Consider the following 19,525-nt stretch of genomic DNA (forward strand, 5'->3'; position numbering starts at 1 on the left):
CATATTTTTATAATATATATTTATAATACATTATATATATATATATATATATATATATAGTCTAAATTTACCAAACTTGATCAAATTACTATAATTAAATCAGGTACTGACTTGACTTTTCTACCTGTAAATGCTATAAATCTTTTTATTTTTTGTTATTATAATAAATGTAATTTTTATATACAATAAAGTTATTTGTGATTTGAAAATGGAAATGCTAATAGTTACATATACTCTCTTTGTCAATCAAAATTACAATAGTTTGCTAAAGGAAGTTGATTGGTAACTTTCTCACGCCTGAATAGTTACCCTTTGGAAAAAGAATCTCACGCCAAGTTGTTTTGACCGGCATAGTTACACGAGTGGTGTTCAAGTCCATTTTTGAAGAATGTTTCTGGTATAGGTCACGTAAGATGTTAAACGACGGTTGGGTTTATGGATTATAATGTGAATATACGCTGCATTCGTGATGTGTATACAAACAATACGAAAAATCGACATCATTTTTGCACGTATGAAATATAGGATAAAAAAACATAAACGTATATATTTAATACGAATTAAATTCTAATCAAAAGACATATGTGATAGTAAAAAAAGTTTTATGATAAAGATTTTTTTTTATTCGATCTAATTGGCCATATTTGTTAATTATAATTGTCAAGACCTTTCGACCATTGGTTTTGGAATTAACAATAAAGATTTTTTTAAATATACGCTCAAAAAATAATTCAATTTTTTCTAATACGAGGGTCAATTGAAAAGTTTCCGGCCTTGTCAAGAAAACATTTTTTTGGGCAAAATAAAATTTATTTTTTAACATAATCTCCTTTCAGCTCAATACATTTACTACAACGTTTTTCTAGACCTTTCATGCCTTCGATGAAATAAGATTTGTCTAAATCCGAAAAATAGCCATTTATAGCGTCGATTACCGCAGAATCCGATGAAACTTTCTTCCCAGATAGCCATTTTTTCAAAGTTGGGAACAGGAAGAAGTCACACGAAGCAAAATCCGAAGAGTACAGTGGATGGGAAATCAATTCATACGGTAATTCGTGCAATTTTGCCATCGCGATTGCTGACGTGTGAACCGGCGCGTTGTCCTGGTGGGACATAATTTTTTTTCTTGTCCAAATGCGGACGTTTTATCTTGATTTCGGTGCTTAAACGTTATGATAAACCATGCCACGTAATACTCGTTTATTGTTTTTCTTTTTGCAAGTAGTCGATAAAAATTATCCCGTGGAAATCCCCAAAAACTGTGGTCATTGGCTTTCCAGCCGACAAAACTGTTTTCAGCTTCTTCGGAGTCGATTTACCCTTCGAAATCCATTGTTTTGACTGTTGTTTTGTCTCAGGTGAACCCAAGTCTCATCAATAGTAACCAAATGCCACAAAAAATCGTTTTTATTACGCTTAAAACGTTCAAGACACGTTTTCGAAATATCTATATAATCAAACACGTTTTTGATCTATTCATGTAGGATGGCGTGTACACGTTTAGATGAAATGCCAGCAGCCTCTGCTGTCTTTCTTTTTAGAGTCAATCTACTATACAAGTTTTGCTCTTTCTTGCTCAGACCGGAAACTTTTCAATTAAATGTTTTTAAAAATGTTTTTAAAAAATTACTCCTTGTATGATATTAAAAAATAAATAATATAAATAAAAATCCTTAAATATATATATATATTTAATAATAAATGTTTAAAATGTTGGACCATATATAGGGATCTTTTCCACGGTTAACATGCAAAGTCAAAAGAAACAAGAACGGTCAGGAGATTAAAGACAGAACCCTCTTCCCTCGAAAAAGGGGGTCAAAGAGCGCTACCGTGTCCCCAAATACAACAGGGACGCGCAAAAGAAAGAAAGAAAGGAATAGGAAGGAAGTCTCTCGTCGTTTTGGTTCGGCGAAACGCGCTCCCTGCGCGTGTGCTCCTTGCTCGAGCGCGAGCCAGGACCCTTCCTGAAGTTAATGATTCGGTCATTGCGATGGGTGGCGATGGCGGTGGAGAGTGGTGGAAACGAAGTGGTGTGGGCCCGGCGCGGCGTGTAGAGTAGGAGAAGAGTGCGCCAGGAGGGCGAGAGCAGAAGAGAAGGAGGATTGGACTGCACAGGAAAGTAAGCCCGATCCCAGTTCGAACGCTTCGGTTCGGTCTTACGGGTTTAGTCTTGAACGGCGGATTGGATTGTTACCGTGGCCGATCGGCTGGATCGGGGATAGATATATCTACTCGAGGGTTAAAGATCGTCGTACACGCCGCCCAGCCGTTGTCACTTAGCGAGCGAGCGGGCTAGCGCCATGCACTACCGTTCGCGTCTCCTCTAACCAGTAAGAAGGGCGACGTCGCGTCATACGGTGACTGAAAAGGGCTGATCGTCTCTTCCGGTCTCTTCCGAGGAGTGATTCTTGACGTTCATTCGAGGAAAGAAATCCGCGAGATATAGGATTCACGCGGGCCGAGAGTAGGCTGTTCCCGAAAAACCATCAACAATCCGATGCCGCACGCCGGCAATCCGACATCAGCTTTAGCTGCGAAAACAAGGCGGAGGCAGCAACTACCGGCCACCCTCAAAAGTATGTATGGGAGATGTGGGGTTGTAAAATGAAGATTATACGTTTACCATTCAACAAAGAATAAATATATAAATATTAATTGCTTTGCATACTTTATTGCAAAGATAATTTTGCACAGATATATTAATAATTTGACCTATATGCTTTGCCATCATTTTATTTAAAAAGTTACACCTAGGACTCAAATGTTCAAGCATCGAAACTATTGTTGATTTATTTGGAGCTAATTTTTTTAATTGTGATGTTACTCAGCATACAAATATATATAGCTTTCAATTATAATACAATTAAAGAAAGCAAATAAAAGTCGCATACAAATTTTTGTTTGGATATATAAATATAAGGGAGAAAAAATTCTAAAAATAGTACACCACGATATGAGACATATAAGACATTTCGCGTATTCGCAAAAAGCTAAAGTGGATTGACAAGAACCACTTACGGACGCTGGTCTTGTCGAAGTACCGTTTTAACTCAAAGATTCTCGGTAGTATATCTTCGAAGAGTATTCCATTTATTGCAAAAAATTGACGGTTAACTATTGAAAAGCAAAATTGCGGCTTAAACTTGTCGTAAAATATCTTTTTTTTTTTACTGAAACAATTCCATCAATTTAACTCTGTCAAAGAATTTATTTAGAGAATATCAGGTAGTAATAAATACAAAATAAACATTCCACACAAAAATTCAACAGAAAAATGAGATACTTGACGTATTTTTATAAAAAGCTTAAATTTATCGTGCTTTATCGAGAAGCAACCTAATTTATAAAAAAATATGCAAATATTATAATTTTTGTAGGTAAATATATATTCTAATATTGTTTCTTCTGAGTGTACATAAAGATATAATTAATAATTAAATACAAATATTTTTGCAAAATAATATAATAATAATTTTCTATGTAACGTTTTGAAATAATTTAAACATAAATATAGAGAGAAAGAGGTAAGGAGGAGAAGGGGGAAAGAAAGAAAGAGAGAGATGAAAAAAGAATATCACACGATCAACCTCGTTAGTTGATCACGGTAACTCATTTACCATGCTAATGCGTAATATTTGCAAAAAGCAATAAGGCTAATACTCCTTTCTCTTCTCTGGAAATCGGATGATATGTACATTCTGAAACACGTAATGCACTTTCTTGCGAAAAACATTAAGATAAGCGTAATAAGCAAGGAGACCGTTAAGAAACTATCGGTTGAATTAAAGTAAATCCATGCAGATTGTATATTAGGGAGTAAGTAAGTGAATAACAAGTTTTTGTTTTAATCATTCGTACGATGCATTGATATTCATCTAGAATTAAATTCAAAAATTTTTTAAATCAAATTAATAATAAAAAAGCGGCCAATAACATCGAACTATTACATGTCAGTTTAACGTTAGTTTAATCGCATAATGCATAATGCTAAATTGTATCTCCACAATGCTCGGCCGAATTTCTGGAAATATGAACTAGATAGAAAAATTTAGACTGTCTTGTTTCTATTTTCTCATTTTTAATGCTAAACGTAACAATTTATAATCATTACCCAGTCTACCAAAGAACAATGTACGCTTTCTACATATAATGGAGCGAATAAAATATGAAATATGAAATATGAAATAATACGACTAGTATTTAACATAAAGTAGTGTACGGCCCAAAAATTACCTATGTTATTTATTTAAATCTTCCTTCGTCGACCAAAAAATTAATTGAAGGTTGAATCAATTTTAGCTCCAATTTACGAATTTTAACATCTATACAGATAATAACACACTAATAAATCTTTCTCTTATCCAGTAAGATTAGCAGTCTAATGGGAATTAATTATGATAAGTGGGAGTATATATTCACGCTCTGAAATCAAGCGTAAGCGCTCGAGCACCTTCGGGATATCCGCGTTAATTAACGGGCCAGGATCGGGCCATTAAACGCGCGAATTGACAACAGGCAAAAAATTAAGAGGTCGTTATGTTTCCGTTCGATTGTCGCTGGTAACCGGCGACCTTTTCTCCGCTCGTTCTTTTCTCAGGAGGACGAGCACGTCCTGCTTGTTGAGAGCAGGCATTGAAGTCACCGACAGGCGCGGTTCTTTTTGACGATCGATGTCGTAACACGTCGAGTTCAACGTATATTAATGTTACAATTGTGGTGTTAACTATAGGCAAAGTTGAAGTAAAAGATGAGATATAATAAATTACGATCGCAAATATAGATGACGATAAAACTTACAAATATGACAAAAGATATAAATATTAATCTTTTTCCTAATCTTTCCGTTGTAGTATTATGACAATATAATAAAATAATAATTAACAATATTCTTAAGATTAATTTATAAACAACGAGACTATTAATAATAATAATAAATTCATTAATTGCTTAATATTATTGAACAATATTCTCATTTTTTTCACGGATCTTTTTCTTATATCTTTTTAGCAATATTCACAGGCAAGAGTTGATTTACGGCTTTTATTCTTTAGCTGCTTTCCCGCTTATCCGCATTAGTATGATCGATCGCGATCGTCACCGCGGTGCCCGTACATCTTTCACTTTGTCCTCGTGACTCTCGCGGTCTCTCCGTCGACTCCGTCGTATCATTCCGGTCTCCGCATTTACGCGAACGGCGAAAAAGCGGACGTGATCGCCTTCTACCTTCTTGTCGACAAACCCCAATCGGAATTCCGAGGAGGCGCGTGGGATCGGCGCAGGCAGGTAGCGTATGTCCCGTGATCGCGATCGAGCAAGCGAGCGAACGAGCGAGTCGATACTCATGCGACCGCATGAATCGTACTTTTGCTAAAATGGAGAAACAATCTCCCCGGGAACGGGGCGACCGCGGTCGGCTCGTTCGCTCGCGGTGCGCTGCAAAGTAAAAAAGGACGAATTCCTAAGACGGACTAAATGGCGCTCGGAGCTATCCCAGCGGGTAGTATACTAACGGCATACATACGTATCGCGCTTCCTCGGGATTACCGTCGTGGGAGGTAATGCCGATAGCAAGGAGAGATGCGAACGCACGGAGAAAGTGCAAAGCGCCGTTAAGTATCCAATTTCTTTAAAATTCGTTCGTCCTCCCTGCTGGGGGGGGGGGGGAATTGTGCGTCACGCTGCAAAAGTCAAACGTACATTCTTATTGCATAACGAATTTCGATCGACGAGATCGTTTTCGTTATCCTTTTATCCTACTTGAGGATCACTCAGACGCGAGCCACCCAGAATATATCGATTCCAAAGCCACACATTTGCGTTACCTATTACAAATAAAGCGGAGAAAAATGTGCCCATAAAATTCCGCCCGCTGGGTGCGGAAGAGTTAATAAAACGATGTCTGCGCAGAATGGTGGCCGTGGTGGTTGCTGCTACCAGGATGCTTGGCGTCGTGGACGCGATACGTCGAGGAGTACGATTCCATTAGAGTGGCCAGGTGCGACGCCCGATGCGGGGAAAATCAACCTGACGAGGTACGTAGGATAAGGACACGTTATGCAAGCGAGTTAGCTTACAATTAGCCGTATCGCCGTTAATATCTGTATACTATCATTATCAATGATATGATAATACTATATGATTTTCAAACGACGTTATTATATAATCCTACATGCTATATACGCTAAAATTTAATACAAAGTTATTAACACAATTTTGTTCTGCGTTTTAAATGTCGTGCGAGTGAGCATGCGTGTCAAATGCATTATAAATAGCATTATTTGATCAACATTTGTGGGGAACATTATAAAAATTAATATTTCAGTCTAAAAGGATTAATGACAGAGAAGAATATTAGCATCGCACAAACACAATCGTTATTCCAAACAAGATCGTTGTTGGCGCTTATGGCATCGACCCGCGTGTCGCAATCAGGCGGAATAATCGCTTCGATTAATCAACGCGCTACATTGTGCGCCGCTGTCCGAGTGGAGATCGATTTTAATTTCGATGGCCGATTCGACACTCGATAGCGTCGCTAAATAAACTGGTTCCCCGCAACGCTTTGTCGCCTTCTCGAGAGGGAGAGAGAGTCGCAGACGACGCAGACGCGAGATCGTCGATGATTCATCCGGGGCTTGTCCAGGTTTTGCGGGTTCTCTCGCTCGCGTGTAATTAGTTATGCGAGTCCGAGCGTCCCTGAGTCCGCGCCCACTTGAATCTCATCGTCACGCTCGACGATTTATGAGGCACGCCGTGCCACCGGCCGCGGCCGTGGGACTTGACTCGGACGATGCTAATTCGGCATTTCGACAACGGCGGATCGATAACATTGTATTTGGGTCATCTGCCTGAAACCTGCCGTATCCCATAAAACTTCTCGAGAACAAGTGGAGAACAATTGCACTGATCGCGATCGCCTATGCGTTAGGGGTTTCTAGAATAAAGTTAATATTAAAATTGAAGTAAGAGGCTCTGCTATTGGGTGTCACCAAGTAGAAGAGGAGCGGGCTAATTGAGAGACAAGCGCGGCAAGCGGTGCGCAAATTTTTCTTGATTAATCGTTTTTTATTTTCTTATTAATAAAGATAATTTTAATTTTAGTTTTGGGGGGTGTTACATTATCAGACTTGTATCCCTCAATATTTGCAATAGCATCTTGCGACCCTAAACCTATCGGTTTGCGTATCGTACATTGAAAATGAGGTAAATGCGGATAGCGAGAGGGTTAAACATTTTAATTGGCGTTGGTTGCGCGATAACGCCGCGACGAATATGAACGACAACACCCATTGACTTACCAGTAACTCGCCGCGGCGGGCGCTTTATTGCTGACATTTTTTGCCGGCGTGTATACACACGTCATTACAGCAAACGGCCCCGAAATGATTCCGGGGATGGGGTGGAGGCGGTTGAGAGAGGGCGAGGTGGGATGCATGGTGGACGACGGGGAGAATGACGAAGAGATAGCCCCCGAGCTCTGACTGCCGGCCAGCAATAAAGTCCCGAAGTAATGGCCTATAAAAGAGTTGCGCCGCGCGCAACTCACTAAGTCCGGATGCGCGCCTATGGCGCGCACTAGAAACGTATCTTCCGACATTATCGAAAACAGGTTCTTATCCCGAAGCACCGACGATCAATCTTCCCGGTGGCACTCGGCTGCGTCGCGCGCTCTCTCGCGCGACGCGTCACTCTTCGGGAGCTCCGCGCATTGCCACACGGTTGACGAAACTTCCCGTTTCCGGCATCGATACTATGAAAGCGAGCCTGCCTGACGAAATTGACGCTTTCGCGTTTCCTGTTGATGCTGCGTGGACGTACCAGGCTCTAACAAGCATCGAACAGAAATAACGTGAATGGAAGAAACATGATAATCAAAGGATTAGATTAAAAAATCTGATATGTAAATTCATAATTTCTAAGATATGTTGTACATGCGACTTTATGTGTGAAAAAAACTTACAAATTATGGATTTACTTCATTCTTGTACTAAACTCGTTCTTTTAATTTAAATCCATCTTATTTTAATGCACAATTAATTGATAAGATTAATAGATTACTTTAAAGACTTCAATTCGCTCAGTGAAAATAAATTATTCAAAATGCCAATTAAACCGCACGGATGGCTATTAATTCTCTTCAGTTATTTTTAGAATAAAAAATTTAAATTCCCTACTTTCTATTCAATTTAGTACTCCAGAGATTAATACTCTCAATTTAATTTAGAAGTAATTCTTGATTTGTGTTTATTTGCAATTTCGCTTCCGTGAAGTCTCACTCATTAATTTGCGTGTCATTCCCGATTAGTGTGTGAAGCGCGAGGCATGCACAAAGCAGATATTCACAAAGCGCCGCATCATCGTCATTCGGGATATTTTGCGCACGTTCCACCGGAATTTATATCACCGTATTTTTATCTTCGCGCAACCAGTTACCTAATCTTCCGCATTCTTTTAATGACGTTTACTGTTGCTATAATTAACCGACGTGTATAATCGCTATCAAACTTCGCTAAAGAAGTTTCCTGGACAAATATAAATTCTATGATGCCAATCATGATGTCGCCTCATCGAATACTAATTATTTTTGTTTAACAATAAATAAGTGGACTGAGTGGACAGATACAAACAAGAAATAGCTACTATAATTAACTTCGCCGATATAGTCGTGAGAGCGGAATTCCGCTGGCAACTTTGTGTATTCTATATAAAAATGTAAAAGAGATAAAAAAAGAGAGGATAAAAATGTAGTTGTTTACTATTATTACAATTAACTTCATTAGCATAACGTCATTGCGAAACTTCATTTTGAAAGTAACGTTTAATGAGCAGACGTGAATTCTTCAGTATCAAAGCGGCGGCATCCTTTAGAATGTTGATGAAAAAAGATAAACCACTGCCGCTATGACAATCGACTTCGTTAGCGCGATCGTTATATCGCGGGGAACTCTACCGGAAACTCCACTGTGTTCGGCCGGATCAAATGCAGGTTCCGCGCGCGGCGCCGTTTCGATTGTTAATTATCGGTGTCGTTCGCGGAGGGAAAAGAATATGCGAGAGAAGAAAACGAAGTACAAGAGAAAGAAGACGAAGCGAAAAGAAAACGACGCTGTGGTGAATCGCCAATGGGCAATATAATTTTCTTAACGACGGCGATCGGCGGCCGGCCAATTCTCACGATGAACTTCGATGGAAGGCCGCCTCGACTATACCGTTCTTAATAAATACTTCAAACTGCGATCTTCACCAAGTCTTTAATTGGGGTAGTCCACCGATGCGAGAGAGATCCCCGAGAGGAAGGGAGACGGAAAGAAAGCGGTTCCGCGGGGGAGGCGGAGGAAGATGGAGCAAGGATCGGCGTGCATGATTTTTCAGTATTGCCGATCGACACTATCGCCGATCTTCGTGGCGGACTACATTAGTCTCCTGCCATACCCTAATCTTCACGATCACTTCACGACGGCCGCGCGCTCCAATCTTCGCGAAGAAGCTCTCGACTGGAACAGATCGGACCCCGCGCGCCTTCGGCGCGATCGACAAAGAGAGCGAATGCGTGCGGAGAGGGACGAAAGAGCGAGATCTGGTGAACTTCGTTAGCCTTCTTGTACATCTTTGATCCGCGTGATCGCTTCGGATATCACTCGACGATCTCGGCGCGCATCGGCGAAGTTAATTCTTCGACCGTGACGACGCTTCATCAGATCGCGCGCACTTCAGTTTACTCTTTTCACCCTTTTACGTCCCGGGAGACGATTATCACTCGCGTTGTGAGTACCGCGAAACCGACAATCGTCCACTTAGTTCTTCTGATGCTTGTCGAAAAAAAAAATGTACCAAAGAAAATCAGAGCGGGATACTTTAATCCGAGCTTAATCTTTTCGGAAGTTCGTATTTAAAAAACCTGATTCTTTTATAAGATATTTTTACATTGTAATTTTATCGTAACTTGCACATATTTCTATAATTTAACAAAACGTTAAATTATAAATCAGATTTTTTTTTAGACTGAATCATTAAATTGAGTCATTAAATTAAATGACAAAACATTAATTTATAATAATATTATTGTAATTAATCAAAGTTGAAATAATGTTAAATCGCAAAATGATATTGATTGTTTTATTTTATTAATTTATCTAGAAATTATGAATGCAATGAAATAATATAGTGATTCTTGTAATAAACAATGTCCTATTTTGTAACAATAACGGTATTTATTGCATAAGAGCTTAGAACACAATATAGTGATCCTTTTTCATCGCTCTTGATAATATCTCATATTGACAAGTCATACAGGCGCTACTTCGCTAGAGAATGGAATTCCAGCCAATGATAAATAGTACCTGTATAAGTTGAACCTTTATGTAATATTACAGAGATCCGTATCCCACACACACACATAATTCTCCAAACTATTTATAATATTATCTATTTTATATTTATACAATTTTATTCATTTTATTATAATTTATAAATTTTATTTATAAATTTAAAAAAGGATTCTAGAACATGAATAATAAATCAAGAATATATCAAAAATATATCGTAATATATCGAGATGTTATCAACATAAGAAAAATATAATAAAATTGTACAATCAAGATCTTTTTAATAAATATATGAAAAACTAATTCAATGATTAATTAAACTAGACTCCAGGAACATTATACACTGAGATTCCTGTCTGATATTCCCGTTTGACTTGCAACAAATTTCAACTGACAACGGAACGCGGAAGCCAACCTACCAATCGCTTCTGTATTTTTGCAAATGTAGAGAGAAAAAGAAAGAGAGACAGATGTAGAGATGTAGAGAGAGAGAGAGAGAGAGAGAGAGAGAGAGAGAGAGAGAGAGAGAGAGAGAGAAAGATATGCTATGTATATCGATAATATATACGTATCAGACATATCCAATCTTATTTTTAAAAAATGTCTAAGATTATTTTATGACTAATTTCTCTTCTCTTGCTTGATTTAGTCTAATATATCATTTGATTCGTAGATAAATAATGATAAGTTACATTTTGAATACGTAAAATATATTTATGTAAATATATATAATATACATATCTACACATATTAATATATATTTAGAATTCGAATGAAAGAAACAATATTATATTTAGCTATTTTTATAAAGATTTCTAAGGTATGAGATTTCTCGGAATGCCTTTATTTGTAAAGATATTCAATTAACAGTCTCCTACTTTCTTTTATACATAAAAAAAATCATATATGTATATATACATATTTGGTATATATACATATAATATATGATTGGTTCTGAATACACGGTTCCGCTCTATAGAGCAACGGATCATCGGGAGCCGATTTGGGCGGTGCCCGGGGGAGTCCCTGAGAGTCCCCTGAGAAAGGGGGCAGATATAATAAAGGGGTAACGCGATACGTATGATTTCGCTAACAATACTGATCGCGGCGCTACCGGCGATGCGACCCTCGCATTGCAAACTTTATTAGCTGGTCAACGGCCCCGGGCGATCAGCGTCGACGACGCTGTCCGGCGCAGTGCCACGGGTCCGCTTCGCTCGGCGCGTTCGCTTCCCTCTGTAAAAAGTAGGCCAATAAGTAAGCGAACCAGTTTCCCCGACCGTGCGAATGATATATGTCGCGATCGTAACAGCGCGACAACGTGTAAACATTTCCAAGAATGTTCCTGGATCTCCTCCGGGAAGAGCCCGCGACTCGTCATTTGGCAAATCTTATATCAGAGCCCGCCGTAAAGGTCGTTAGCCATACCCACGGATCGGGGGGGGGGGGGGATCGATCTTTTGATTTCTCCGATTTCTAATATCATCAGTTTAGCACTTTTTAACCATAGTTACATTTTCAGAAGAAAAAACGTCGATTTTTCTTTTTCTCGTTTTTTTGCCATCGTACACGTAATCTTTTATAAATTTTAAATGGCTCTTTTTAAATGTTAAACATTCCCACACAACCTTTCCATTTTTTTTATTTTTTTAAATTTCTTCATCTTTTACAGTATATCTCGTAAATGATTTCACATTTCTTTATGAAAAATATTTTATAAGACGTTAATGCAAAGCAAATTGTCAATATATGCAAATTATCTTACCGATTTACACTGCATGTTCCTAACAGTCACCAAAGATTAATATTAAACATTCCGTTCACGCATATTCGAATATCGGATGATAGAATTTAAAATACAAGCTTGTAACGACGAACCACGTCGCTGATAACCATCGCGCAATTAATGCATTTAAATATTTGAAGGGCTTCTGTAATGTATTTGTGCTATTTTTGGTTTGTATAAATTATACTTCATAAGTCAGCTTTATAAAAAAAGTTATTTATGCAATTACTACATTTCCGAAAAAATCTTTGACATGTAATTTTATTCTTTTACAACTTATTATAAAAAAATATGTATTCAGTGTTTAGAGTAAACGATACAATGTGTGTTACATGATATTATTCAAAACAACTGTCGTAAAAATACATTGATTACATGTCACACTTTACACGCCACAAAATTTGATGGACGCACTACGTAAGTTGCAGCCTCGTCAAGTTCGTTTGTTCGCAGCGAGCAACGCGTTTCCTTCAAGTGATTCTTTATGGCCCATCTAGTCACATACACGTGTCACTGGTAGACGATACAGCAGATACAAACCGTCCATAAACCGTCCCAACATCCGGCATAGATCTACGAAGGAAATGTACTGCGTTACAATCCATAAACGACGGCGACTCGCGAATCTTCCTTTTTCAATACGTATATACGCGGCGTGCGTCTATTCTTCGATGAAGCTACATCGATGAAGTTATCACAATCGCGAAATTTGATACGATGTACTTATTTTAACGAGACTTTGAAAATTTGCCTTGAGTCGCCTATTAAGTTTAACGACACGCACTTTGCAAACACCATATTACGCTTGTAATCATACATCTCGCAACGTCGCCGACGTTTATCTTAAATGTTGCATTTTTCGGTTGACTTCACCGGGGACCGGCTTTCTCGCGTCTCTACATTGTACGAAAATGATGACGGCATAAAAACACGGCAACGCGCGCGAACTCGAACGCGCATTAGGTTGAAATATATATGAAGCGGCGCAGCAACTCCTCGTCCTGACGATCGGGAATATGCCTCGGGGCCTCGTTTAAAAGGATCCGGACTCGCATTTCGCATTTGAACGGAATCGAGGAGCGGCAGTTTCGTAACTATGTAGCGAGGATTGGCTTCCACGAAAATGGCAGAGAAGCTCTCAATCGTGGCAGAGAACTCGACATCGGCGCGGCGATTTGTTGTATTTTTATTTTTTTCCTTTTTACACGGCTATTGGCCGTATCTTTTTCGGTACCGACGGGATTGGATCGGATCGCGGATGGCGAGCAGATCGAAAGCACTTCGATTAAGATGGAATGCGATGAAGCCGGCCTTAATAAACCCGCCCCGTTGAAGGAATGGTGAAGAAATAATTTCGCATAAGTTGTTGGACGAAATAGCAATATAAGTCAATCAAAAGAAGATATAGAAAATGTATAGCTTTCACGAATGTAATAATTTTGGTGAAATAAAAGTAAAAAAAAATTTTTTAAAACAAAATCTGACCAAAATTTTAATGTATCTAACTCGTAATATGTTTTATTTTTAATGCATTTATTTTCTAAATTATGACTAATACGAGAAAATATGTCAGATTTTATTTGCTGCCTAAGACTTTAGAGCAGCAACATTACAATCAATTACTTAATCAGGTTTGACTAGCAATTTCTTTTCTTTAATAGCAATTCTTTTCTCTACCAAATTGTCGGTACAAAGATGTTTGCTCTCAGTACTGTATACTGCACTCATGTTAAAGCATTATCAGGATAAGAATTCAAGCACTTTGCATCCAATTACGATGATGACGATAAAAATGCAGCGCAAAACTTAGGCCACTTAGTTATTTCAAGACAAATGCTATAATTAGAGCATCCCTAAATAGATAAATGTTTAAGAAATTTTAACAATTTCCGAATGTCATATATACATACAACTGTCAGAACAGAAATGTTAAAAATTAGGAATGAATATGTTTAAATAAATTCTTTCTCATCATATTTCGTCATCATGCCGTAGTGCGTGGAAAATTGCTTGGCATCGAATTACACAAAACCTGGTTATTGCCCCGAGAGAATGTCTATGACGCCCTTCGAAGCCGCTTGCTTGATCGCCTGCGTCGACGACTCCCGCTGTCCGGATTTGGCCAAGTGCTGCTCCCACGATTGCGGCATCACGTGCATGCATCCCATCGGTTTGGACAGTCGAAACGGTGAGTGTGGCAGTTGTTATTTTGTGAGCGCCATGTGTTTATTTCTCATTCGTATCTGTATCATGCAGACTAGTAATTTTGTAAATTGCAAAAGAGCGTCGTGAAAGGTGAAAGACTTCGGGAACTAAGTTTCTGAAGTACAAGCATCACTTTCATTTAATTGCAAGTGAATTCCATTTTGATTGATTTGTAATTTGAGAAAGAATTTCAAAAATATTTAACGTCAAAGATATATAGAAAATTCGTGACAAAAATGTCCTATTTCGACATCGCGCGAAGATCGATTATAAATTGATTGGAAAATTTGCGAATAAAAAAAAAAGACAGCTTGTGCTAATTCCACTGTAAGGTTTAAACTTACTTATTCTGAATAATGATTTCAATTAGATCTGCCACCTGTGCCCGAGAACCTACAGATACAACAGCAAAAGAGAAATCTTGTACTTCTGACGTGGCGCAACGGCAAGCCAAGCGGCGGTAACGTATCCGCCAACAACAAGGACGGGGATGTCCGGTATCTGGTCGAGGAGCGTCATCTGGTCGGCCCCAGGTACATGGAATCCAGATTGAGTTCCTGGACTGTGTGTCACGTGTCAACGAAGCCGCACGCGACCCTCCGAGGTAGGCTGAAAACAGGACATTGGTATCAGTTTCGTGTGGCGGCCGTCAATGGAAATGGATCGCGCGGATATTCGCAACCTTCCAGGCCCTTTAAAACGAAAGGTGAGTACCTTACAAACGAGATAAAAGCATATCTGCGCAGTCTATTAGCCGCGATTGATTATTATTCCGATCAAATCGTTCAAAAAAGTATTGAAAAAAAGAGCGAATTTATTTATAACATTATTATATAAATTAATACGCGATCCTTTTTATATAATATAATATATATGCGAAAACTTATTAAAATAAAAATAAAAGTATATGGTGTCAAATTGAAACTTGCAAATGTAGCAAGTTTTCTTATTCAGTGTGGCTATTATTATCGACAAAAATGTACGTTTCATCGATGGCCCAAACCGAATGTCAGTCTCCGTGAAACGTTTAAGTCCCGTCATTCCTGCATTCTAAATTGACACGAGAAAACAACAATTTAAGAACATTGTGGAAGGCTAGAGTTATTATCGTTGATTGTCCGAACTCGTGGAACAACTTGTCTCACGCGAGGTCGACATGTGTAATGTTCCACCCGAAGAAAATTTTACCTGCGAGTGTATTCGTGTTTGAGAACTGTTTGTTTGTTGACTTCGGAATTCGGGCCATTAACCCGCAGTGAAAAGTTTCAGAGTCGCGTTAATCGCTTGCGCAAATCGCCGCGGTAAGTATTGCTCAATGTTGACCTTTCGCACGCAAATTAAGCTTCACAAAGTGAAGGCCAGTGGCTAACATGCGAGAGCAAACATGCTATTGAAAGGTCGCGAGTATACGGTGCGATTCGACAAAAAGAAAAGTGACCATGGTAATGAGTACCGATATTAGCTTAATTATTAATAAGCGGCGTAAATAAATCATAGCGTTAATTGCTATCTTAAATAAATCTCGAATATATTTTTACATAAATTTTTCGCCTTCGTCACGATCACGGCAAACGGGTTTACATAGTTACGTGAAAAAGAAAGAATTATTAATATAATGAATGGTTCACGCATCAACGAATCATGCAAAACCGGATTAAGTAATTCCAGTTATTAACAGCAAGAACTAGCTAGAAATCACATCTGTGCGGTTATCATTTTGAATTAGCCGGGACGATACATTTTGCTACTTTACTTATTTAATACCTTTAATCTTTTAATTACGTACATTTTACCAAACGAGAATACATTTTATGAATAGAATAGCTTTTAATTTAATGTTTTTTATCATATTATTCTGCGACTTATTGAACTAATTTACTTTTTAAATGAGTATCGCATTATTGTAGACATAACTAGATAAAAAAAGATATTTTGTATTAAGTGACCATCATTACCAATCATTACAATGTCGCGTACGTTAATTTAAGAAAGTTTTTTTATATACCACGTATAAAAAAATAAAATATGTTTATTAATTAAATTGCGATGGTGATTTACTACAAAGAAGAATTATATCTTCTTATTACATTCACTGTAGGATATATGCATAAAGTATATATATTATAGTTCCGTTGTAATTAGCATTGCACTGCGAAGAAGCAATGATCTTACGATGTCTCTCTACGGTCGGTTGCAGAACCGCGAAATCCGAAGGAACCGCAGAACTTGACCTTGTCTAACGCGCGGCTCGTCGGTGGAAAGCTGCGTATTAATTTACGATGGGTTAAACCGGTATCGGACGTGCCGATATCGTTTTATAAAGTGTTTTGGAGCAGATTTATCCACGGACCAACAAACGATTCTATTCTCGTCTATCACAAGACGATTCTTAAAGTAAGTTCTCTTCATCGTTATTAGTAGATTTCGTAGAAAAACCTATTTTAGTCATTCAATTTAATTTTAATTTGCAACAAGATGTAAAAAAATAAATTCCCAATATACACGTGTAGGTATCTTTATTGCGGCGCTCGGAATTAAAAAGAATCAAATGCATTAAAACATAAATCATGATTTGCTTGAAATTTTCATATAATGTGTTACAATATTTGTATGATATTTAATATAAAATTGTATAAATATAAAATATATTATAAAATATATGTTATAAATATATATTTTATATATTTACATGTTATAAATTAAATTTATAATGCAGGTACCCTAGTTCTAAACACTTAGAATTGCCGATAATTTTCGCGTTCGAGTTGAGATTTTGTTTCTGATGTAATCAAGAGATTTCTGTATGTGCTTTCCAGGATAAGACCTGTTACGAACTGAAGACTCTGGAGGTCAAATGCCAGTATTTCCTTCAAGTGCAGGCGGTGGCGATGTACGGCGGTCGGCGTCTTACCTCGCGCAAGGCATCCAAGGTCTTCAACAGCACCGATTACATGGCGTACGGTAAGGTACCCAATAGTCAATCCTTCCCTCAGTTTCCCTTCTTAAGTCCAGTGTAGTCGGGATAACCAACGAAAGCAGTGATCTTTTATTGAAGCCGACGTCGGGAGACGTTCTCGCAGGTGCGAGCGAACGCAGGCCGGCCTCCACGTGCGTCGCATGAATTGCCACTGTGGGGAAGTCAAGGCGCGTCTAGTTTGGCCGACGAGCAGCGACGGTAGCATGTATAATGTCACTTGGCAAGAAGAGTCCTGTTCACGCAAGAAAAGCCCGGAACGTCGGCGGAAATCCGTTGCTTGGAAGGTGGTTCAGGTATGCCGATTTCAAATTCCTTTGCCTTGCGCTTTCGCGATTGACAGTCATTGGCTGTGATTGGCAAAGCTTTGGAAATTTAGTAAAAAATGCACAGAATATATTTTGATATAAAATTACATATTGGATTTAATAGCATAACTGTATTGTAACAATATACGTAGGCGCGATAGTATAAAATGAGAACTTATAAACAAGATGCCATTTCAAAGAAAATACTTGTAAAATTTTACTTTCTAATAATATTGTATCTATTTTAATTATTAATACAGCCATAATTATGCAGTCTTGTCTCTGTAAGAAATAAAAATTTTATATATACATATTTTTTTAAAAGAACATCATCTATCTTCGTTACCTTAATTATTATTCTAAATATTATTTCCTCTAGACAGTAAAGTTTTAATACATTTGAAGAAAAGTTAGTTTATTACATTATTTAATTTAGAACTGTACGAAACAATTTTAGAAAAGAACGTGATATCTTATTGTCAAGTTATTTTACCAAAACAACTAATTTCAAAATTATTTTAGAATAGTAAAAATTTCGAAATAATTAATATAATTCTCTTCGCTCAGATATCGAACTTCTGATATGTGTTTCAAAAAACATTTTGGTAATTGACACTTAGAACAATAAAAACGAAAATGAGAGAAACAGATATATCTTAATATATTTCAACTCTATCCATCGTACGATTAATTTCAGACACCGCACTATGATTTGCGACAACTTCGAAACGACTGCATGTATAGCGTGAATGTGCGAAACATATTGAAGAACGGCGAAAATGTCGATCATGGGACCAGTATAGAGTTCTTCGCAACCGGATGTCAGGACGATCAGAAGCAGCGGAAGTATTCGCGGGGAAAAGTAACGCGATGCAAAACGAAATCGTCCAGATACACAAAGCGGTTTTCCGGTTTATTTGTGATAAATAAATAAATAACGATAAATAAATTTTGGCAGGGTGTGCGCAAAGCAAACGAATTGTAAGCTGTAATTGTAATATCTATAGCTTATGAATAATAACAATAATTTCTTCATAGCTTATAAATATTATTCTGGCATCTTATAATTCAATTGTGCGTTGTGTGGAACAGTTACATAAACCGTATTCGATAATGCGGTATTGCAGAAACTTTTTAATGTCAAAATGTGTACAATAATTTTTCAAAGAAAGCACTGTAACTTCATAGATGCTTTCTTTTATAAGATTCTTTCATAATAAAGATCGAAGACGTAATATTTCTGATATACATACATGAATGCATGAATGTTTTTATTTAATAATAAAGAAAAATAATTTCTTTATATCTTATTTAAATGTTATAGAGGAAGTGTAAAATTTCAACATGTCTTACTTTTATATCATTGAGAACTGAACAGCGGATTTTAATTTAAAAGTTAATTGGCTTGCGTTCCTCACTTAAAAACGCATTTCCGAATTAGATGTTATTATTTTTTAAGAATCTTATATGAAATGACAAAGAACTTAAAGAAAAGTGCAGACATAAGTCTTCATTTACGTAAGAATGTTGTTCATAAATGATAAAAAATATCCACAGAACATAGGTTTATCAAAAAATAAATATATGTACATGAATATATTTCGTAGAATATGAATTGCGAACTTTCATTATTATATATTTATTAATAAGAAATATATTTATCTTTTTTTAGATAATACACAAAACTGAAATTTATTCCATCAATAAGTTACAGCTTTTTAAATTTTTCTGCAACTTGTATTTTTTTCCGTACTTTAGTTTTTGCAGAGCAAAATGATATAATATTTATTCTTTATCACTTACTTATACAAATAATAAATTGTAAAGCAATTTATATTTTTATGCATCATAAATAGATTTTTATAAAAACTTAAATTGTTTTATTTGACTCATCTTATATACTCAGACTATAATATTAGAT

General features: G+C 37.2%; 1 protein-coding gene across 1 annotated transcript; it reads left to right on the forward strand.

The window, feature by feature from the left end:
* The first annotated feature begins 2,503 nt into the window (after positions 1 to 2,503).
* Kal1 (Kallmann syndrome 1) lies at positions 2,504 to 19,404 on the forward strand. The gene is made up of 8 exons (XM_071782386.1): positions 2,504 to 2,582; positions 5,914 to 6,038; positions 14,113 to 14,305; positions 14,693 to 15,028; positions 16,520 to 16,716; positions 17,139 to 17,283; positions 17,378 to 17,592; positions 18,302 to 19,404. The coding sequence occupies exons 1-8, from the start codon at positions 2,504 to 2,506 to the stop codon at positions 18,536 to 18,538; spliced, it is 1,527 nt and encodes a 508-aa protein (XP_071638487.1). The 3' UTR covers positions 18,539 to 19,404.
* Positions 19,405 to 19,525: the final 121 nt, after the last annotated feature.

The sequence above is a fragment of the Temnothorax longispinosus genome, chromosome 6 (assembly GCF_030848805.1).
Source record: "Temnothorax longispinosus isolate EJ_2023e chromosome 6, Tlon_JGU_v1, whole genome shotgun sequence".
Lineage (NCBI taxonomy): Eukaryota > Metazoa > Arthropoda > Insecta > Hymenoptera > Formicidae > Temnothorax > Temnothorax longispinosus.